Source organism: Adelges cooleyi, unplaced genomic scaffold, assembly GCF_023614345.1.
Source record: "Adelges cooleyi isolate 19-005CV unplaced genomic scaffold, UGA_ACOO_1.1 ACOO_flye_CR_arks_rails_tigmint_CR_PRNA_33, whole genome shotgun sequence".
Lineage (NCBI taxonomy): Eukaryota > Metazoa > Arthropoda > Insecta > Hemiptera > Adelgidae > Adelges > Adelges cooleyi.
The window spans coordinates 139,969-166,005 of NW_026096002.1; the positions used below are offsets into that span (position 1 = coordinate 139,969).

The 26,037-nt window shown below is 31.7% G+C and overlaps 2 protein-coding genes across 3 annotated transcripts in view; one reads left to right on the forward strand and one right to left on the reverse strand.

Annotated features, from left to right (window-relative positions):
* Nucleotides 1-18,592, reverse strand: part of LOC126840004 (acyl-protein thioesterase 2-like) — a 29,752-nt gene extending 11,160 nt beyond the window's left edge. Inside the window, exon 1 of the mRNA XM_050575483.1 lies at nt 18,550-18,592. Coding sequence (XP_050431440.1) covers nt 18,550-18,577 — 28 coding nt within the window. The 5' untranslated portion in view covers nt 18,578-18,592. The remainder of the gene's footprint in view (nt 1-18,549) is intronic.
* LOC126840003 (uncharacterized) overlaps nt 1-26,037 on the forward strand; it is a 59,633-nt gene that overhangs the window by 14,383 nt on the left and 19,213 nt on the right. The gene's annotated exons all lie outside the window — the stretch shown is intronic.

The window sequence follows — 26,037 nt, forward strand, 5'->3', positions numbered from 1 at the left end:
CCGATTTGCTTGTTACCACACCGAAGCCGTCTTATTAATCAGAGACGGCCATAAAGATGCACGATTCTAATTACATTCGATTCCGTTACTTTGTATACATTTGCCTTACTGTGTACTATGGATGCCCTCGTTCCACCGGTATTGCGGAACGTAGACGTTTTGTCTGCGTTGAAATATTTTTACAAAAAAAAAAAAAACCATTTAAACATTGACATCGATTCCTTACAAAATGATCGACGGTTAAATTATCTCAAAACGATGCATTTATCATCCAAGAGTAAATATTCTTGATACAGTTGCTAATTTTAGGGGTTTAGATCTGAAAATTAGACCAAAAGTAGACATAATGGATTAATGGACATAGAATTTTATCAAAAATCTGTAGTCAAACTTTTTATTTTTATTTTAAGGAAAGCCACCACCGAAAAATAGGGGAAAATTACACTTAGGTGTAGTAGTCAATTTCCAGGTCGTGTGAGTGAATCAACAGACAACAGGTAATTGAAATATTTTCATTATATTGTTAATTACGATACAACCCTATTCGTATCCCACCCACATAGTAATAAATTAATTTTTAAGCACAATATTGTCATTAAGTGCAATTCTTTTATCGATAATTGAATTTTTATCCGTGAACACTGGACTTCCCTTACTTATTACTACTACTACTATTACTTATTAATACTTACTACTACAGACTATTAAATCGAAATGAATTTATTTACACAATAGGAATGTATAACAAAATAGTTTTTTACTACTTACAATTAAAATCCAGTGCAAGTCATTCGTTGTGTGTTTTTATAATCGTACTAAACGCAGCTCGAAAAAAATGGTTCGTTTAAATATTATTATTTTTCGTTTTTATTCAGAATGTATTATACATTGTTTTTGCCGATGTGAACTAAAATTTAATTTATTTAAATTTGTATTCTTACCTATTGTTCTTCTTAGTCATAGAGTCAACATAAAAAAGTTCCTAAAAAAAAAAGGTGTGAATAGGAATTATTTGATAAAATACAATATCTTAAGGACATAGTAGAGGTTATATTAAATTTAAAAAAACACATATATATATATATATATATCAATCAATTTACGTAACCAAAATAATTCAATATTATAATATTTCATTTTGGTTACTTATATTAGGCAATAGTTGATTAACATCTAATAAAGCATAATTCAAGACACTTATATTATAATGCACTAAAAACGTTACACAAATATTATATTTTTTATATTTTCCCTATTTTGTCACCCTATCACGTGGTGTATAGATAATTGATTTGGTAAAGAGTAACCCTATGTAAACTATCCTATCTAGTTTACTTATGGTCATTGTAATAGAAATGAATAATAGTTTTGTGCTACTATTTTGTACTATATTAGTCCACAAGTCCACTTTTACAACCAAATATTGACATGACCCTTTTTTGTAATAATTTTCGAACGCTATATTTGATGTTTGAAAAGTCACACTTAGGATAATAAGCAATATTACTTTAAATGGAAATTATTTGGCTTAGTGTCGATATGCTCTCATCCAGGCTCATCGAGTCCGTACACGCCAGGTAAAAGTAATTGCGTTGTTATTATCAATTAATTTTTAATATAATACAATTTCATCGAAACGTTGTTGTAAATAGTCGGTGTAAAAAAAAAATATATATACATATAACATACACACATTATAAATTTATGATAATCGCGCACAGATAAAAATAAAGGATAAACTCAAGTGCATTGTACATATTATTATTATTTATAACACTAGTATATTATATGCTGCTGCATATTTAAGATAAAAACGGGAAAAGATCAGCATAAAATATATATATATATATATATATATATATTATTTCGCAGTCCATTAAAACTATATAATATTATTGAAACTAACCTCCAACGGCGACGTATGCAAATAAACGCAGAAAAACTAACTTTGTGTTAATACCAATTTCAGTGCCTTCTTTCAAGACAACCGATTTCGTTTTAATAAACATTATTATAAAAGTATAATTATATATTCACTTTGATTGATCTAATGGAACGAATCAATTTACTATTATCTCTAATTGATATTTAATGTATTCTACGCAATACGTACAACATAATGTGTATAGCTGTTAATTGACAACTTATTTTCATGAATTTACTTGCAAAATTATAAAAAAAAAAAACCCACTTTAAGTGTACTTAAATGTTGTAAATCGTCGACCGTCGGTAATAAAAACAATATAATTAATATATGGATTATATAATGGCACTTATCGCGATGGCAAATAAACGACCTTTATTTTAATTTTCTATACCGTCTTAAAGTTGGGTTTTAGTTACAAGCTAAAACTTATTACTAGTTTGGTAATAAAAGCAGAGTTTTTTTTTTTTTACAAATTAAGGACCAAAAATGTCCGACCACAGAATTATGCCAATGTGTTGTCTAATGCACCCAACAGTTTACACTAATCTGATTTGTTAGTACACCAGTGAAATTCAAACACAAATGTCAGTATATAAAAACATTGAACCTAATAATACAACATGTAACATTATGTTTACTAATAGGATGGGCTTTGTTTCACTATCGATTTCATACTATAACATGAGCTGTTATACTATTAATAATTTACAAGATTAACATAATAATTCGCCGAGAACTTACATAATCGACATTTGCTTATGATAAACGCTTATTAATAAATACATATGAGTAATACTGTGAACGCAAAAATCACAACGAGTAATCTAATTTTTCTGGCAAAATTAATTGCGATAAATTGTAAAAAAAAAAAAAAAAATTAATGCATTTGATACAACAAAAAATTACCACAACAACTCATAGATATTATGTTCAGTGAGAAAAGTAGGAAATTAAAATAATACGTGGTATGTTATAAACGTTTTGCACAATTTAGGCAACGGAGTCGATATTAGAGTAAACAATAATTAAAAAACCCAATTAATATTTTACATCCCAAAAATATCAGCTATTGAGATCTTCGAAAGCATCATAGTTGTAAAAGGAAAACATTTCGGACATACTAATTTCCGGCAGTGTAACCGTGACCGGTTCTACAACATATTTGATGGGCATTATTTTAATAAGAGAGATAGCTGGCAGACTTCCTCTATCTTTTTATGTTTTGTTATTGTTTTTTCTGGTAATATATTATATAATTATATATATTTTTTTTAACATAATTTATTACCCATAAATCAGTCAAATCGAACGGACCTAGAGAAAATAAATGGTTGATTAGTTCTATAATATAGGTTTCATAAGTAACGAGGTACAATATAATAATAGAATTTTTTTTATGATTTATTATATTCCAGCGGATCAACGACAATCGTGAGAATCGTTGTGCTTAGTTACTTTAGTATTTACCAAATGAGTTTTAATCGATAACAAAAACCCGTTAGAGAGTGCTATTGTATCGTTTGATTCGTGATCGTTCTGTATTGGTCGATTAGGTATAAACCGCAATTAATATATAGTCAAAATACTTATTGGTATAAAAGAAGGATTCTGGTTTAGTCATTATGCACTATTACAACATTACTAAACTAAAGTCTGTCGACAAAACCGTAGATTCTCTCTGGGCGAGGGATCGTCCCCTTCCTATCACCAATTTCCCCTCTTATCAGTGATTTTTCTTATCACCGATCCCCCCCCCCTTAATCACTAATCCCTCACAGAGGGATATATATATATAATAAATTAGTCTATTAGATTGCTAAGTGTGCATGTCGCCAATAGAGATAAATGAAGTTACCAGTTTCCGCCATCTTTGAGGGGAATTAGAAGCTTATCACATGTTTATAGCTGTTATCGCTGACTATAACAATAATTACAAGTTGAGTTGATAGCACAGAATCACAGATATATATATATATAATTTTATACACATATAAATCCCACAAAAATGGCCGACGTCGACTCCCATTCTTGTCACTAGTTTGCAATCTAGTTGATTATATATATATATATATCTGTGACTGATAATAATGGCCCCCGATAGAAGACAGATGATAACAGCCCCTGATAAGAGAATTGTGATAAGGGGCACCTCTCAGTTATCACTGTTTAAAATAATATTACGAGTCGAGTTGATAGCACAGAATCACGGTTATATAGTATGTTCTATAAATAATTTCATACACATACAAATCCTACAAAAAATGTTATTATTTTCTGTCGACAATAATGCCAGAAAGTATATATAACGACAAAGACGAGGATAAAAATGTTTTTTTTTTAAAAACCCATCATATTATTATATCCGTATCAGTATTATTATTATTACAGGTATGTATACCTAGTGCATTATAATAGCATATAATATCAGCAAGGATAATCACTCGTCCATTAGGCTTGTGTCGGTTCGCGTGCGTGTACCCAACAACAAAACATAAGAGATTTGTGTACAGTGATGCGCATTGTTGCGGTGCGCGGTGGTCCGGTTCATCCGAAGAGCACACACGGCGAGTAAGTGGCCCGTAAGACGGGTCTCACATCTATTCAGTCCATTAACCCTTTCAAATTGCTCAACTCTGTCTCTCTCTTTCTTATTCTTCTTCTTTTTCTTCTACTGTCATCACACACACACACGCGGGCCAGCGCGCGTACACACACGGCATGTGTACAATAAACTATCAGATCAGAGGAGTTGGGTGACCTCTGTGTATATTATATTGTATACCTATACCTATACCTGTCCCACCGTTACTGTGTGACCCACATGTTCTCCTTGTCAAGTATGCCGCTTACGCGATAGCCCGGCCAAGCCAAGTTTCAATACAAACGGTATACGTATGTATACAATATATAGGTAAGTAAGTATTAATTATTATCATCATAATCAGCCGGTTTCATCAACATTTGTTTGTTAACAACCATTAAGTGAAAATTGGGTTTCATCGAGATTTGTTAGCCTAAACACATTGTTAAAATAATCACCCGTAGTCGGCATGTTAAAATGTATTGTAGTACTTATATATAATGTTTATATTATTATAGTTCAGAAGTTGTTTTATAATTTTTGTCGACTGAGCATATTAGTTAATATAATAATGAATTACACATTTGATGAGGATTTTTTTTTTTTAATGAGTGTTTAGAGAACAACAGAAATGACAACTTCGATAACCCTTTATTAGGTAAGCAGAAGTTTTTTTTATGTAGGTAGGTTAGGTAATAAGGAATGGCACACACTTGCATTACAGGTTCAAATTTCATAATTTATTGTATTTTGTAATTTAGATAATATTATTATTTCTTGTCTGTCCTGAGAATAACAATGGAAATAACTATTATCACTACCTAATTTTTTTTTAAACCTTGGTGTTAAATTTAAATGAACTGTTAACTAACATTGTGTTAAGGGTGTATTTAACAATAGTTGGTGAAACCGGCTGCATAGGTAATACTCGTTGATTGTTACTCCGAAACGGTTTTTTAAATTGTTTTATAATAATGTGTTGTTGTGTCTTTCTTTATTTCTCTTTTTTCCGAGTGTCGGCACAATTAGCTGTTTGTAAGTAGGTAAATCCAGAGTGAACCCATTGCGCAAATTATATGATTTTCTTATAAAATTATCAAGTGAAAATATTTTATCAATTTCAGTATTTTTAATTGACTGATAATTTTATTAATATACGTTTCATTTTTTTTTTTCGATTTTTGAAATAGGTATACTTTTTTAGCCGCTGGCACTTCACAACCCTAGGTGGCAATGCTCTGAAGACAGTGTCCGGGTCGACTTCACTTAATTTCTCTCTCTCTACCTCGCTCTCTCTCGTTTTGTTATCGAATTTTAATAATCGCACACAAATCGTGCCACTTTGTTGAACCTTGTAAGTTGTAACACACACACGATAACAATCCACTCACACCATACCAATTACAATGAACATACCTACCTACCTGCAATGTGACAATATTTTCAAACTATGTAAGTATATTTTGTAAACCTATCTAGGTATGGTTAAAGATCACCATACAAGACAATTGCAGTATGAGGGTCGTCGTAGAACATCTCACCGGCTATATTTCAGGTTGAATTCTTACTATAATGTGGCTGCGTTCGACTTGGAGCCGAATTTCAGGAAGGACATCAAAATGAACAATGTTCGGACTTCAATAATAATATTTATTATTCAGCCGGTTTCACCAATTATTGTTAAATACACTCTTAACACAATGTTAGTTAACAATTCATTTAAATTTAACAACAATGAAATAAGTTTCACGTTAATATTATTATTGTTATATTCTATTTGTTAAGTTTACAAAACGTTAGTTGGGTTACCAAAGTGGCTTCTTCGATTCCCATTTTGAAACGTTCTCATTGGTTATTAAGATATGTGATAACTGATAGAGATTGTATTATTTAATTTGTCAGTTTGTTATTATTTGGCATTTTATTTTACTTTCTTTTAACGTTTCGGCTTGTATAAATAATTTACACATTATAATTGTTTAACACATTGTTTAGATAGTCTATACTTTTCTAAAAATAGTTTGTCATCAAGGTTATTAAAACAATTTTTTCTATTTTGAAGGCCTAAAAAAAAGTAGGTAGTGATAAGAATTATTTGCATTGTCAGGACAGGCAAGACATAATAATAAATTACAAAATACAATAAATTATGATATTTGAACCTATAATACAAGCCTGTGCCATTCCTTTTTACCTAACTTACATAAAAAACTTCTGCTTACCTAATAAAGGGTTATCGAAGTTACTTTTCTATTGTTTTTTAAATACTCAATATAAAGAAGTTCCTCATTAAATGTGTAATTTATAATTATTTATATATTACTAGTATACTCAGTCAACAAAAGTTATAAAACAATTTCTGAACTATAATAATATAAATATTATATATAATTACTACAATACATTTTGACACGTTGATTAATTTTTTAACAAGCCGATTTCGGGTGATTAATTTAACAATCTTTTTAACAATGCGTTAAGGCTAACAAATCTCGATGAAACCCAATTTTCACTAACTAGTTGTTAATTAATATAATTAACAATAAGTTAAATTCTTAACAAATGTTGGTGAAACCGGCTGAATATGTAAGTATAAGTACTAGGCACTGTTGTGACGATAGAAAATTGATCCAATTGTTCGAATTGTTGTACACAGAGCAAAATGGCTGATGGCCAGACGATATTATCTATTAGTCACTCAATGCTAATACATATCGATATGTTGATGTGCACTTGAGAGGTTAATGGAGTAGTTAAACCGAAATAGAGTATGAGACAAGTGCGCTATGCCGGAACACGGCCATAAACAATGGTTAAAACATGTTTAATATCTCATTAAACGCAGATTACTTTTTAATGAGGCGGTACTAAGGTCGTCAGACAAATTGATACTTCTAGCAGTCCAAGACTTATGCTATACCACCTACTGTACACTGGATTAACTCGTTGTCAGTGTCTTTTTCGACTGTACTAAAAAGAACATAAATTTTCTAATAAATCAAATAGGCGCGAAACGAAAATTATTGTTTTATTAAAGTTGCGTAACGCCTTAAGTGCGGAACTACAAATGCATAGGTCATATTAAAAAAATATATATGATTCTTTTTTATTTATATAAAATTTCTTTGATAATATATTCCAATATAACAATTTTTCGCGGTGTAGTTGCATACAAAATTGATCCAATTAACGGATGATTAAAACGTAATAATCTGGTTAACTGGTTGACCATGTATAATTGATACCGTGTGTTCGATGTTCAAGGAATTTTAAGTTGGATGAACTTTTTTTTATACGTTACACAGCATTTATTATCCAGATTTGTTTACGCGATAACCAACAACCGGTAACGTGCACACACAGTGTGTAATTAATTTACTGATAAACTAACTTTAAGTATAAACTGACTGAGCATTTTACTCGCGTATAAAAATTTAACTTATACACTGAAAATCTAGTCACGTACCTACATATTATTTTGTTTAATAGGCTAATCGTCGTTAAAATGTAAACTTGAACAATAAAAAAAAAGTACCCGAAAACTTTATGGGAACACTCTATTATAATTTTATTTATAGATGTCTATAAAAATATACACATGATCAGATGATACTTTTTGGGGAAATCATAATGTGCTAATTTTGGGTATTGTCAAAAAAACTATTATATCGACAAACGCAATGAATAATAATTTATCATGATTTTTTTATTATATATATATATATATATACAAACAGTATATACATAAAGGTAAATAAATATTGATTATTATCATCATAATCAGCCGGTTTCGCCAACATTTGTTAAGAATTTAACTTATTGTTAATAATATTTAACAACTAGTTAGTGAAAATTGGGTTTCATCGAGATTTGTTAGCCTTAGCACATTGTTAAAACGATTGTTAAATTAATCACCCGAAATCGGCTTGTTAAAAAGTTAATCGGTATGTTAAAATGTATTGTAGTACTTATATATAAAATTTATATTATAAGAGTTCAGAAATTGTTCCATAATTTTTGTTGACTGAGTATAATAGTAACATATAAATATTAATTACACATTTGATGAGGAATTTCTTTTTATTGAGTGTTTAGAGAACAATAGAAATGACAACTTTGAGAACCTTCATTAGGTAAGCAGAAGTTATTTTATGTAGGTAGATTAGGTAATAAGGAATAGAACAGACTTATATTATAGGTTCAAATTTCATAATTTATTGTATTTTGTAATTTAGATAATATTATTATGTCTTGCATGTCCTGAGTATAACAATGGAAATAATTTGTATCACTGCCTAACTTTTTTTAGTCCTTCAAAATAGAAAAAATCATTTTAATGACCTTGATTACAAACTATTTTTAGAAAGGTATAGAACATCTAAACAATGTGGTAAAACAATTATATATAAATTATTCATATAAACCGAAACGTCAAAAGAAAGTAAAACAAAATGCCAAATAATACCAAATTGACAAATTAAATAATACAATCACTTATCAGTTATCACATATCTTAATAAGCAATGAGAACGTTGGAATCGAGATAACCACATTGGTAACCCAACTAACGTTTTGTTAACTTAACAAATAGAATTTAACAATGATAATGTCACGGTGAAACTTATTTCATCTAACTAGATGTTAAATTTGAATGAATTATTAACTAACATTGTGTTAAGAGTGTATTTAACAATAGTTGGTGAAACCGGCTGTTAGGGTACTTAAATTTAATTTACAGGTATTGTCAAAGATCACAATCAAAATCGGACAATTTAATATATACATTTAACAAACAGTTAATATAAAGGCACGTTCGATTTTTACTCTTGAAACTTGTAAACTTTTAAAATAGATTTTTTTAAACTTGTCGTGTTGTGTTGTGTATCTATAAAAATAAATTTGGTATTCAACCTGGGCCAAAATGCTCTGAACTACTATCATAGTGAACAGTAATAGGGCATTGCGGATAGATGATTCGTAGTTTTGTTGTGTACACCTATTTGTATTATAATATTGTGTCATTCGTTACAATACAACTGGGCGTTGGGCGTCCAATGGTTGCTGTCTAAAACGCAACTTAAAGGCGGCGTTTCACAAAGAATCCATCGTCGTTTGTTACACTTATCAAGTGCCTACGATGTAGAGAACAATAAGACAATACACGCTGTGGCGGCTGTCCCTATTATTTTGCTATCAACTCGCACCACCACCGGACTTACACACACAATACTAATAATAACAACGATAATGATAAAGCTTGCATTGGTTGCTCGCTTCAAACCGCAAACACCTTCATACGTCCACGATATCTGTCGCCTGCAATCTTTGTGAGCTCCACCGAAGAATAGCACTTTCCAACGCGGTCATCCGTATAGCTGCCCTATTGGTTACGCAAAACTCGTGACTAGCGTGTTGGTATCAACCAGGTTGATCGTTTTACTCTTACGGTCTAACCACTCGACATGACGATTTAATAATAATTAGGCGTACTACCGTCAAAAAGGATCGATCAAAACTCACAGAGACACTCATTGAACTCAATAATTCAGGCAGCCGGTTCACCAACTATTGTTAAATACACTCTTAACACAATGTTAGTTAACAATTCATTCAAATTTAACATCTGGTTGGATGAAATAAGTTTCACCGTGACATTATCATTGTTAAATTCTATTTGTTAAGTTAACAAAACGTTAGTTGGGTTACCAAAGCGGTTTCTCGATTCCAACGTTCTCATTGGTTATCAAGATATGTGATAACTGATAAGTGATTGTATTATTTAATTTGTCAGTTTGTTATTATTTGGCATTTTGTTTTACTTTCTTTTAATGTTTTGGCTTATACTTTTTATAAATAATTTGTATATAATTTGTTTAACACATTGTTTAGATATTCTATACTTTTCTAAAAATAATTTGTCATCAAGATCATTAAAATGATTTTTTCTATTTTGAAGGCCTAAAAAAAGTATGTAGTGATAACAATTTTTTCTATTGTTATACTCACGACATGCAAGACATAATGGTATTATCTAAATTACAAAATATAATAAATTATGATATTTGAACCTATAATGCAAGTTTGTGTCATTTCTTTTTACCTAACCTATATAAAATAACTTCTGCTTACCTAATGAAGGGTTATCGAAGTTGTCATTTTAATTGCTCTCTAAACACTCAATATAAAGAAATTCCTCATCAAATGTGTAATTCATAATTATATATTGCTAGTGTACTCAGTCAACAAAAATTATGGAACAATTTCTGAACTCTAATAATATAAATAATATATATAAAAGTAATACAATACATAATTTTAACATGCTGATTAACTTTTTAACAAGCCGATTTCGGGTGATTAATTTAACAATCGTTTTAACAATGCGTTAAGGCTAACAAATCTCGATGAAACCCAATTTTCACTAACTAGTTGTTAATTAATATAATTAACAATAAGTTAAATTCTTAACAAATGTTGGTGAAACCGGCTGATTATCTTGTATTCAGATTAAAAAAAATGGAAAGTTTAAATGCTACGTTACTTTTCCATGATACATATTGATGAAATGTTAGGTTAGCTGTTGATGATAACTCCGTCATATTATATTTGTTAAATCATCATTGATAATAAAAATATGGATATGACATTATCCCATTTGAGACCACTATATTTTTGCGGTCCTGAACTGATAAGAAATTGTGGCCGTTTGTTTACAGTACTGCATATTATCTTATTTAGATTATAAATTTTAACAAAAAAAGTGAATTCGTATCAATTTTGTTCTCAATTTCGTAACACTTGATGACCGCTGATAAGACGTTATGTCCTACCCACATTTTTATTATCAATGTAAATCATGGACAAAACAATCACTATTAACGAAAAGAACAAGGTAAATTTCGGATGAAGTTTAACCACAGTAAATAATTTTGAAAAACCAAGCATATAGTATCTGTTCTATGGAAATTAGAGTAAAAAAAAATGTAAAATCATTACAAACACTTATCAACAACAAATTTATAGTGTAACTCTTAAGCAAGAAATCTCGTCACACAGATTACATTCTAGTGGTGCTAAGTTTGGAAACAATAGCTTTTTCTACCAGTGATTACTCTGAGTTGAGGGGTGTTTTGGCTTGTTTATATTTTCAGCAATTGAATTGTTTCAAAAGGGAATGTACCATTGGGTTTCATCTAATCCGTGACGGTATCTCAATAACGATTATCTATATTTTAAAAAGAAAAACATATATCCGGCTTACAAAGTAATAATGTCGAACAAATTGTATAGCTGAATGTAACTTCAATAGACACTTTAGGCAATAGCCATAAGTCATGTTTAACAGCAGCCACAGTTCAAATAATCATCAGACAAATATCAAAGCCGACCACGCCGTGTTGTGTGACTTCGCACGGGCATTATACAACAGGCGTTGGAAATATGAATTTAAACAGTAAGTACATATTAGATATGCCTATTATTGTGTTTTACAGAGATTTCAGCCGCATTGTCAAACAGTAGGTAGTAGTATAGGATGAATACAAGTGTTCGGAGGTGGTACTCGAGTACACACCAGATCTCGGCGCGTTTCCCTTTGCGGTACCTATTCCACAATGAATTGAATTATTATTAGAAAACAAACTGTAAACTGATGCCATTGTTCATTGTGTAAAACGTCATTGTTCTTGTCGCCTGCTGTATATATTTACGGCCATCGCGGACCGCGTCGCCCTTAAACGGTTTTGCGACTTTTAAACGCTTTTTTGTATTCTTCATCTCCGTCTATTTCTCCTCCTTGTGGCCATGCGCACGGTCGGTCAACGGTCGCACAATGCACATGTGAAGAATTGCCCAGACTTTGCTATCCGAAGCTTAAGTCAGCAAAATTCAAATGGTATCGCTATCGATCCGCGTATCACTGTTATTGTTGTGTTATTAAAATACATTATGCGACCGAATTCCTTACACGGATCCGCGATTGTGATAACCGATATTGTGTGGCCCGGTGACCGGACGATCGCATTCGAAATCCAATATTGTTTGTAGTTTGTCCGATTCCGCTCGCTTTTGTCGGGCCAGTCAATTCTGTCTGATTAGCATTTCAAATAACGTGCATAATAAGAGACGGCCGATAATAATGGCTCCTGATAATCAGTGATTAAAGATACAGACAGATAAGATATAAGAGATCGGTGATAATTAAAGAGTAGTGATAAGAAATAGCTGATAAGAGAAACTTATAACGGAAGATTGATAAGAAACAGCTGATAACGGCTCATGATATAACACAGATGATGAGCAAAAATGGTGATACAAGTCTAGTAATAAGGAACAGCTGATTAGAAATGCTGATAATGGCTCTTGATAAGATAAGATGCCGATAATAAAATTGCAGTGATACGAGGTTAGTGAACAGAGACATCAGCTGATTACGGCTCCTGGTAAGAGATCAGTGATTAAAGATGGCTGATAAGAGACAGACGTTAAGAAAACTATAATAAGAGTTTAGTGATAAGAACGAAACAGCTGATTACGAATGCTGATAAGAAACAGCTGATAATATCAGGTTTTTTTTATCTAAACGTGTTCACGCAAACCGGAAAAAGATACCCTCCATAGTGATTTTATAGTTAAAACCTCGTTTGCGTTTTGCATTATCGGCAATACACTGGTCAATATGACGGATGCAAAAATACAAATTTTTTTTATATCTTTGTAACTTTTTTCTGTTTGATATTTTTACCATTGAAAATCATCGATGAGATGTCCAATTAAGGGGAACGAAAAGCGCCTAACTGTATACAATTCCTAATTTTATTATACTAATTTAATAATACATTTTTAGAGTGAGATTTTTTTTTAACTTTAAATCAATCGCTTTTGATCCAGCAATTAACGACTCCTAGTACCTCTATTGTGATTGACCGGACTAAAAGTATTGTCTATGATAAACCAGCATGTTTTTATTTAATTTAATACAGCTGTTTGAAACACCATTGGTGGAAGTTTCACCGCTAAGGATTCTCATAGTATTCTGCATTCTGCAGTACATCTTACTCTTGAAATAATTAAATATTATTTATCTCAGTATATTACTAGATTTACCAAAAATGTTTACTTATTTTTTTGATAAATTCTAAGAAAGATTTAGTCATTTAGAAAAACCATTAGCATTCCAGGAGGAATAATATTTTTTTATAGTTTAAGATTAAAATGTAAATTTTGGCTGAAACACGTTCTAATCTCCTGTTGTTAATATTTAAATTTTATTAAGTATTATTTATATTTTTTATTCAAAAGTCTACCGTTGTGACATTTTTGTTGTTGTTATGTGTCATTATGGCGTCATCTCTAAACATTTTCCCATCGCATAATGTTTTTAATTAGCGAGTCGACCAAAACGAGTTTTTGCGTTCATTAATATACAAGAAAAAAATTCTAACCACAGCTGCTGTATGTATGTATCTTATCGGGGCAAATTATTACCCAGCGATTTCTCGTTGTTTGAACCGTCGCATTTGTACGACACGAATATCTCTTTGCGCTACTCAACCCTTTTAATGTTTTCCATCGGACGTTTAAATCTTCATTATGCAACGGCTACCGTGGTCATTAACAGAAATCGGCGCCGTCCACCACGAATAAACTTAATATAAAATCTCTATTCGTAGTGTGTATATAATATTTATTACATTCAAATGTAATAATAAAATTACAAAGCATTTCTGTTATCCGATAGTGATAAGAAACAGCTGAAAAAGAATTGGTGATAAGAAAATAGTGATAAGAGACAGCTGATACACGATATATATATATATATATATATATATATAATAAACTGGATTGTCAAGTGCACATTCCTCCAATAGGGATAATCGAAGTTACCATTTTCCGCCATCTTTGTGGGAATTACCTCCTTATCACACGTTTATAACTGTTATCACTGTTTATAACAATTACAAGTCAAGTTGATAGCACAGAATCGCAGATATAAAACATATTACTTCATACGCACATAAATCCCACAAAAATGGCCGACGTCATAATGGCCCCTGGTAGAAGACAGATGATAACAGCTTCTGATAAGAGAATAGCGATAAGGGGCTCTTCACGATGGCTCCTGACAGGAGAGAGTTAGGTTCAAGTAAAATAATCATTGAGTGCGTAAGGTAAGGTTAGGAGAAAGGAGAAGACTGATGGATAGATGGATAAATCTAAGAAGGAAGTAATAAAGGGGATGTGAGGACCGTGAGAAAGGTCAGGGAGGGTAGGGGAAAACATATCCATGATTTTTTCCGTCTGAAGCAGAAATGAATGTGGTTTATTTTTACATTATAAACTAGTTTTGCCATTAATTCTACGCCGTCGGACGGTACAATTTAATTTTAATTTCACTGGTGCTCGCTGTATGTAGTAATAAATAATATAATCATATGTTATGTTGTTTGCACCATCATAGAATACGCTGAAAAATGTATTCCTTTTTTCAGTAGGAAATTGTAAAATATTATGGACTGACGGTTAAAACAAATACTGGAAATTAAACTAGTTATTTGAATTGAATTTAATATATTCGCTTAAGCTAACATATCGTTGCATCGACAAATATATAGTAATATATTATGGTCTTGTGTGTTTTGCGAACCGTTATATAGAATAGCATATCATATACTAGTGTATGACGGTCACGTTTAGGTAATCCAATAAACATTATTGTCAATAATGCAATACTACACCAAAGGGTCGCCATAAGTATAATATTATGAAGTAAGCAAAAAGACGAGCTGCAGTGTGACCAGAATGACGAAATTACATTTCTCTGGTACATATTTTTAATTTGCTTCACTACTGCAACCTATGACAGTTTGAATATTATCATGCGAAATTCGAATTTATCATTTCATCTGTAAAGTCCACAAGGATATTATACTGTGCAATGTTTAACAACTCACAAAAAAAGCATTTATTTTTAATTAAAGTGGTAATTAAACAGTATGATGTTACAGCTGTTTAATATACATATTTTAAGACTATAGAAAATGATTGCAAAATTATCACACTTTTAGAATGTTATGATCGGATTTAAGAAGTAAATGGTGCAAGTGGCAATCATTCAACTGTTACAGTGTAGTGCGAACCAATTTGGAGTCGTTAATAGACCAAGTTATTTGGTAAAATATAGTAGAAATGTTTCATGAAAAAACACACGATATTGGTCATTCCTGTTTCGACTTTTTGTGAGTAGAAACTATATAACAGCTATTATTCCACACACACAATGGAGGACCAGAGAGTGGGTTTAATTAATAAACTCACAGCACAAAGTGTACACACTGTCGTTGAAATAAAACAACACGATATCATTTCCTATCGTTGTCGGTGTAGATTGCTGTTTGTTTTGAAATATATTATTCATACACAAACAGACACAGAGATGTGATTTGTCCAATACCGACCGGAGTATATTATGAGTGTAATCAATTGTGTTGTCAGCGGCGGTAACCATATTATACCGTGTGGGATATTATTATTAGGTATAGAGGTATATACAGAGGGGCCAACAGATAGCCATCCGGTTGTCACCCACCGGCGCATGTATTCATTAGTCAATTTAATTATTAACCCGCGGTGCTTCCTTCTGCGCTATCGACGACGACATCTTTTATAAATATATTTTTTTTTTATTTAAAAAAATCATTCTCCGTAAAAAGATCCCGGTACGAGACGACCCGCGTCGTCCGCCACTGTCGCCTATACAGCCGCCGGTCAAGTATATATATATTTATTATTTAAATGTATATCATACAGGGTGTCCCAAAAAGAATGGTGGGGTTTTAAACGGCTCTAGTGTCAGAGCCATCTAGTGGCGGTCATTCGAAACTTGACAACTCCCTCTTTCATTCAAGCCCTACCAGAACGTTGTAGGTCTAATACTTCACGACCTACAGCCGTTTGAAACCCCGCCGTTCTTTTTGGGACACCCTGTATTATGATCCACTATAATAACGCTCTGGAAGAATAATGTAAAAAAATAAAATAAATAATAAGAAACAGGTAACGCGTATAATCGTGTACATCTGTCAAAAGGTATTATCGGCTTAATTAGTTTCGCACTGACGACAGCGGGCACCGTTGATGATTAAGACTCGGCAGCAGGAAGATAATAAAAAAAAAAAAAACAATATTATAAATATACTTAAGAAAAAATTCACACACACACAATACACATTATATAGATGTATTATAATATACTTAAGTTATTCGAAGTCCGGTTTTCATGGAAACTATCGCGCGCAATGTCCATTAAGAGTTAATGAAAAAGTATTGTAATCTGCTGATGAGTGTGTCCACTGTCTCTCTCTATATAGAATATATAATATGGTATTGGAGAAAAATAACCCGTTTCGGCGACAATCCGTGCAGTAATCATTATAAAATAAACGATGAGGTCGCCCGTAAAAATATATATGTATTTTTTTAAAATTAAACCTGGCAAATTTTAAGGACTATAGTCTTATAATACATACAGCCGTCCTACCATCATATCATAATGCCCTGTACTCGGCAACAAAGGCGATCGACAGTGCGACCAATTTAAATGAAAACGAATAATGTAATTTAAAAAACTCCAAAACGGACCTAATACATTGACAAGTTGGTCGTATATCAAAACAATTATCCCTTCAACAAAATCAAATAGGTAGCGAAATTCTTAGGCATTTTGAAAAGCGCTAACTTCGAGTCTCAGGGTTTTGATTAGCTAGAAAATACGCTTACTTTTAGCTATCCCTTATCACTATTTTCTTATCAGGAGCTGTTATCACCTGTCTTCTTTTTTTTTTTTTGGAAACAATAAGCGTATTTTCCCGAAGGTACCGAAAGCAAACGGTTTGCTGATAACCGTTTTGGCGATTGTTTTAATATCAAAACTGTTTACTGCGGTTTGAAATGTTTGGTGCCTATTATGATAATGCAAAATCATTTTGGCGATGAGCAAAGGATCCTTAGCAATCTGAACAATATCAGTAAACATTTTTGCTTTCGATTCCACCGCGAAAATACGCTTATTATCAGTTGTCTCTTATCACAAATTCTTTATCAGCTGTCTCTTATCAGCATCCGCTATCAGCTGTTTTCTTTTGTTCATCCATAGCACCCCAGCCCAAAAACCTATCCATGTTAATATAATGACCGCTGCGCTGAAAGAAATTTGTTTTCAAGTATTTTACTCTGCTATTTTAAATGGTCGTTCGACGAGGTTTGTCATTTTGATATCTTTCCAAGCCGTTGCCAAACCAGAGTTACCATGACGTTATAGAAGACACAGATAACGTTTAAAGTGAATAATATTGCGACAGGTGATTATTTATATTAGATTACATATTCCCAAACTGGTTTCCATGAACACGTTATATTATTATTGTACCTATATCACCGTACATATTTTGTATAATAATACACTGTACCTTTGGCCGCGTCCAAGGCTAATTTTTGTTCGTTTCTCGGCTCATCTTATACGTCATATGGGTCATTAGTTACACATTAATTCCAATTTTTATATTATATAACATAATAAGGAGTTTATATTTATTAGAAAAATTGTCTAAGACATATTTAAACTGTTTTAAGGTTACAGTATTGATTGCTGAAAAATATGTCTTCAGATGGTTTAAGCCCTTCGTCTAATCTACTTCCATTTCTCCTATCGAAGATGAGTTTGAGCTAGATTTTTTCCTAGGTTGACTTTTGTTGGCATTAGGAGGAGATTATATGTGTTTTATGTTTCTCAGATGTTGGTGATTGTCGGGGTCATTTCTATGATTTGTTTGTGTAGAATTAATATTGGATGGTGGTGATAAGACGCCTGCTTTTATTATTGGCAGTTTGAGCCGTAGTTGTCGATTGTGTTAGGTTTTTTAGCCATTTGTAATTAGGTTTTCGTTTAGGTCACCCGAACTGGGGGTCCGATTTTTTACCGTTATTAATAATTGTGATCGTAGTGGTTTTTATGTTTTTTTTTTTTAAGAAAAACTCATATTACCTGATTGACGTTGTTCTACCGTTATCATAACACACGCGTTTCTCCGTCGGATGTGTAACACGCACTGAATCAGGTGTGTTATTATTATTGTTATATAATTTTTTTTTTTTTTTTGGTCGGCATAATTAGTTTTTTTGGTCTTTTGGTGACGCACCACTCGACGTTAGGTCGCCTCCCGTGTATTTGTACCGATCGTTCTTTCCTATCATATGTGTAAAGTGTACAATAACATTGTGTATCTCTCAAAACCGTAGTCTATGTCAGTAGAGAGTATTCTCTACTTATGCCGTTGTTGTCCGAACCGTTTATTTATTCATAGATTACCGAACAGCCAGCATCGTCCGTTTGTTGCGCATTATTTTCTTGACCGGTCCACGCCACAGCATTCCTTTTCATTGTTTTACTCATCTGTCTATCTCTCTCTCTCTCCCAAACAGTTGCATCCGTGTATTATTTTATATTCATAGAAGATGCATAATATTATAATCAGTTGCCTATCTTGTGTGTGTGTGTGTGTGTGTGTGTACCTACCTAGTGAATGCGAGGAGGTACACATTTATATCTGTCACCTTGCACCATATATTGTTATCGTCCAAGCGGTTAGGTCCATAAGTGTCGTTTGAATATAGATCCACGGATTCCAGGTTGGACCCGCAAGACAATTCACTTTTATTTCAATTATTCCAATTCATATCATATCATCGTTTAATCGATTATGGGAAAATAACCAAGTCCTACATCGACATTTCCTCAAAGCGCTGATGTAATATTATATTATTATGTTAAAACGGTCTCGGTCACGTTACTAGTAGAACTAATAAAAAACAAATTAACATACACATTGAATAAAATATGGTAAAAGGACTTTAGTCACGGACTGTAGTCCGTTTGGCAATAACTTTTACTATCAATATATAATAATTATAAAATATATTACAACCGCGGTCAGTGGCAGTGATAATTTAAAATTGTAGAGACTGTTAAAAATGCCAGTAGACTCTTTTGTAATTTGTTTTGCAGTGATATGTTTAATGCAAATAGAGCCTTAGTCCTTATTAATTTTAGTTTCGATGCAAAACTGAGATGGTATTGTTTTAAGATTTTTTATTTGTGTTTGTGCGATATCTGTTAAACCGCTGAACCAATTTGTTCAAATAGCAAGTCTATAGACATAAAAAAAAAATATATTCCAAATTTGTATAGAATATTCTTTGGCATAGTACAAACCCTTGCCACCCCCTATATAAGGGATGAAATCTTTTTCTTTAGTTTGTATTTTAAAAACTTATTTTGTTTGTTAATTAGACTGAAGGTAACTCTAGAGCTATAACGTTGATTAAGATATTATTATTTCAAATCACCAATTACTCAAAACGGTAAATAATACAATTGTAATTTAAATAATTATTTGCTACTAAAATAAAATAAGAATTTATATTGATATTTGATACATTTGTTTTTGCTTACTATATTTTGGTGTTTTCAGTGTACTTACTATTTTAATTTTATGTATCTATGTAAAAAAAAGGGGGCATTTATTTTAGTATATTTCTGAAATAGAAAGACAGTGTTTGATTTTTACTAATTATTTTCTCAGGGTTGTTGCCAATTAGTTATTTCTGTATATCCTGGTAAACGTACAATGATGACACATTATTTATGGACGTCAAGACGTACTGAACGTTTGAAAAACAAAACAATTATTCAAACAACACTATTGTATACATTTTTCATTTCTATGTATTTTTATTATACATTAAAAATGTGCATTTTTCTTATCTTAATCCTCGGCAGACGAGCAAAGTCTCAACGGCAATAATTCAGAATTTTTACATAAAAAAAAATACACTATTATACATTAGGCGACCGCGCTGCTGGAACAAAGTCAAAGTCAGAACGGTGTGTATTATCTTCTGTTAATCTCGAATGCCATAGTGTAAGTAATGGCGTACGTCAACTGGTCACTTCGGTAGTTCCATTATGATATTATATCACACACTCGATGTTAATAATTATTGTCACGAAATTTCTACACCGGATTTCCATTGCCTAAACGATGGTTATTAATAAATTTATAACGATCCGAATATTGTGTGTCGTGAGATGAAAATGGTTCAAATGTACTTAAGCGACATTCCAAAATGGGAATGTTGTGATTGTGCTTGTATAATTGGTAGGCCGGAGATGTTTGTAATTAATGTTCACAGTTAGTGCGCCATATGTTATTCATACCATATTGGCCTTACTATAATAGCACAGATTAAATACAAATAAATAGTGCACTTCATAATAAAACAATAGATTCTCAACCAATCAAATTTTTGATTGGTTTTTTTAATAGGGCCAAATTATATTGCCGAAAATATTGTGTACATTATTTACAATAATAACGTAAACTGATAGCAAATACTGATACCAAGTATTATATCAACGATTGGTGATGGTGATAACATTACCGATGTTTGTTAACATTTCTTTGTCAACACTAAGCAAAAGGATTATTTAGAGTGGGCCCTATACAACAAAGTCCCTGATAAATATATCAGATGAAATTTCAGATTTATTCGTTAGTAGTTTACATGTTATGCTATACACATTATTTACAATAATAACGTAAACTGATAAGAAATAATGATAACATAAGTAGTATATCAACGATTGTTGATGGTGATAACGTTACAGATGTTTGATAACATTTCTTCGTCCACACAAAACAGAAGGATTATTTAGCGTGGGCCCTATACAACAAAGTCCCTGATAAATATATCATATTTATTCGTTAATAGTTTGATATGTTTTGTGACTTTTCGGTTTATTTAGTGTTAAAAGCAAGCAAACGAAATGGACTAACGAATAATTGAACAATATTCGTGGAGGCGTTTTGGGTTGAAAATATAATGTCAATATTCATCAATGTGTAAGACTTCATAGAGATTGATAACGGTTTTATTGAAGGTAAAACTAAATGACACGTTTTAAACAGGAATAATAATATTATATGGTTTTGAATAATATTGTACAATGCGAAAAACGTACAGGTAATATTTTGGGTACTTGTTTTACAACGATTTGTTATTTTGTTTCATTTGTCGATGCCAAAATTTTTTTTTTAAATCGAAGTCGTGTCTATTTGCTCCTATGGGTAAAAGTACATTTTTAAAAAAACAATGGCTACAGTTTTACTGCACAACACACAAATCCGCATAAAAAACACTGCACTATTTGTTTAACATGCCGTTATGGCGATATTAATTTAAAAAAAAAACCTCTTGGGTGAGTCGTATGAGACATATGGTTTGATGTACTCACAAAAGCTATAAGTTGCAAAAACAAACTTACCTATCTTATGTAGTAAAAATATAAAAACCACGGTTGTATTTTTTTTTTGCTAACATTCAAAATAATATATATTACATTGCTAAAAAATCGAATTTTGTTAAACATATTTTGATTTTCACAATCAGAATAATTGCAAGTATATTATTGAGTTTAATATAAGCTATTTGTATTGCAACGGTTTATAATTTGGTTTGTTATTTAATTGTTTTTGTCGGTGGGATCCCCTTATAACGATTTATGTATATTTTGTTATATTTAAGACAGAGAGCTGAGTATAGTAGTAGTAGTAGTAGTAGTAGTAGTAGTAGTAGTAGTATTAAGTGAATATCGATAAAAGCATTGTATCTAATTGTCAATTATGTGCTTAAAAATGAATTTTTAGCATTAGGGTGGATACGATTAGTGTTGATAGCAACCGGGAAATTGACTACTATCAAAGTGTAATTTCCCCTTTTTTTGAGGGGTTTTACTAAATTAAAAAAACAAGCTTGAATACAGATTTTTAAGAAACCTAACCTTTTTACTTAACCCGTACATGGTATAATAATTCTATTCCATACCTTCGGTCTAGTTTTCAGACCTAAATCCCTGAAGTTTTGCTAGTGTACGGATTATAGTCTACGGTTACGAAACAATCGTCAATCTAATATATTTGTTTTGAAATATATTATAAAATATATGTACAATACAAGTAACGAGTACCCAAATAGAAAGTAGAATAATAATTATCTTTATACGCCATGTGTGTATGTGTATCATCTCAAAACTGGTTTGGTTTTTAGTTGAACACACAAACACATTAGAATTATTACTATAGGAGGTTTACGATAATAATATAATATTGTTATGATATTATTACCAATTACATACAGCGAGGGGTGGTGCTGGCGATGGCGAGATTTTTGCCTATTTCCAAATGGTATTCAGGTTATCATCAGCCGGGCGGATAACAATATTCACATACAACGAGGTCGACCACTCCGGTTGTGGGTATAATATATTATTAGACTTGAGACGCGCTACCAAAGACATGACAATCGAAAAAACTCACTTCAAAAAAAAAAAATAATAATAACCCCCTAGCACTTGTCTACATTATTATTATTACCACGCAGTACTTCCTAGAGCAGCTTAATTGCTCGGTTGTTGTTACTGCTGTTTTATAATATTATATTATTTTCACCACCCACTTTTTTCTGACATGTACCGCGGTAGCCCTATAAAGAACAAAAGCGAATAAAAATTACCTTAAAAGTGCCAACTATATGTATAGTATTTTTTTATATATACCTACACGTCCGTTTTCGTTGTGCGTTTCAATGTCTCGAAATAATAGACTTGTCGCTGCCGACGTTAATCTTCAATTAGGGCGAGACGATGGAAAATTACAATATCCGTTTGGTCTCATCCTCTGCAACTCTGTTGGCTACACGATTACACGTCGCGTGATGCATATTATAATAATATACAATATATGTATGTGTGTATAAGTTTTATTTTTACCCGTACAATGCTCTGTCGCCGTACCGCGGTGTTATATATATATATATATATAGTATAATGCAGTATAAGGAGATGGACTACTCTCCAACGCCTCATCTTGTACGCATCTACACCTTGTTGTTGCTTTGCAAATGGAATAATATGTCGCTTGGTATTTGCCGGTTAAACAAGTAGTTTTAACACATAAGAGACGTGCGGTTTATATTTTTGAAAAATATGTCAAAACCGGGCAAACTGTTAATTATAATAATAGTATAAAAAATATTGTTTTTAACTTGTTTCCTAGTACATACTAACCTAACCTAACCTAACCTAACCAAACCTAACCAAACCTAACCCAACCTAACCTAACCAAACCTAACCTAACCTAGCCTAACCAAACCTAACATATATTAAATCATTATATATTATTTTCTTAAGCAAAAAGCCACGAAACTAAAATATGATTTAGTTTTAAAAATATATCTATAGATCATGTAAATATAGTCAATCTCAAAATATGAGTATTCTCTAATAAGATTAAAATCGAATTATATAATATTATACTATTATTTACAACTATTTTTTTATGTTTTATTAATGGCAATCATTATATGTATATTGCTAGTGGCAATTCCATACCCAACCAACTATTTTATTGAAAAAACGCTTGCCAAGTCGGGGTTGTCATGAAGACTTTTATTAGGCAATTAATTTAAAAAGTATGAACAATTAAATAGAAAAAATGTATTTTTATGATATTCAACTTTAATGCTTTGTGGTAAATGAACTGTAGAATTAAGTTCTGAAACTCTTCACTGCACTTCTACATGCCAAGGTGATTCCAATAAGACCCATAGGTATATAACTAGATCTACTTGTATATTATATTATACCAAAGCTAAGACCAATATCTATCTGCTCAATGTTTAGTGTGTAACATTATGTTTTTTTCCTTATTCACAACAAGCAGCTAAAGTTATCAACATACAATTTTGATTGTTTCAACTACCATACTTGATTAATTTGTTAAAAATCAATCAATTAAAAGGCCCCTAAAGTAGTTTTAGTTTTCAATTTTGATGTTGTTACGTTTCTTAAGTTCACCTGCCCGCGAAGGCGATATTAGAATAGTAGCTTAAAATATCAGCTATAACTTGGATTTTGTTGTAATTTTATTGATTCCTCCTAGGTCAATCTGTTCTACTCGCATTTCAACATAGCATTCTAATATTGGACTCAAGTGTTCCAAGAATATTGCATAATCTTATCCATACACCACAGCAGCCAATAAGATAGTATGGTCCGGCGATTTTGAGTAGAACAACTCGGCTTGCGATTTTAACTCTCGGTTAATTTGTTCGGCGAATACAAACTACAAGTGCAACCGATCGTCCACATTCGTACCTTGTACTCGTTGTTGTTATAAAATTACATCATAATAATATAGACAACCCTAATATATATATATATATATATTTATACACTAACTAGTTCTGCTGGTATTCACACGATCCGCAGCGTATCCTGTACAAATCTGGCCAATAATAATATAATCATCCACAATAATAATAATAATAATAATGCTAATACTGTGTGTACGGACATCATTATGTTCGGTCGGTATTATTTTTACGATACCATAGGGAAACGGGTACTTTTATGATGGGATATTATCATTTTTGATACAATCAAACGCAATGAAATGAATATTTAATAGCATCAACACGGTGGTAACCCGACGCTAACCATATTAAATCTTTACTCGGAGCGAATCGTCGAGAAACAACACTATTATTGTATACTTTAAACGTTACACGGGCACTAAATAATGTAATACATACATATTATTATTGTGTTGTAAAAATTTTAAAACTGTGCGATTTATTTTGTATAATAGTAATATATATATATATATATATATAGTAGTTGTATGTCATTAAAACCAACGTCAGGACTCTCTGTCTCTGTCGATTGAAAGTAACGACATGAAATAAATAATCCTTTGAATGTAAAAATGTTTTCTGATTCTAGCAAAAGATTATTAATTTAAAACTAAGTAACCCGGCATAGTGGTACAATCCATCCAGTCGATAACATCAGAATTTTTAATTTGTAATTTAACCATAAAAAAAATTGTCGATTGCACTCACTGCAAACGTTTATATTATTTTTATCGGTTAATAATACAACCTGTACTTGTAGTGTTATTATATTTATAATAAAAATTAAAGCCTGTACCGCGGGGTCGAGGCATAGTGGTTATGGAGCATATTGAGGGGGAGGGGGGTAGGCACAGGTCACAGATCTAATGGAATTTGTACAATTGAAAGTTAATACGAAAATCTATAAAAACTATGCGTAAAAGCCGCAATGGGCTTAATATTAGATTTTGAGTATTAAGGTGGACATAGTTATTGTCTATAATAATTTATTACCACAGTTACTCGTTTATCGTAATTAGCAGTGTAATGGATTACCCACGGTGATATTGAGTGGTTTATGATATGTAGATCACCCTGTATGTATTAGGCTCATTCTAGATGTACCTCAGGTCTAATTTTCAGACCTAAAGCCTTAAAGGCTTCAGCTAAATAAACGAAATAAAGAAGCCCCCCCTCCCAACTTGGGGAAAGGGTTTATAATATTTTTGTGGTTTGTCAATAT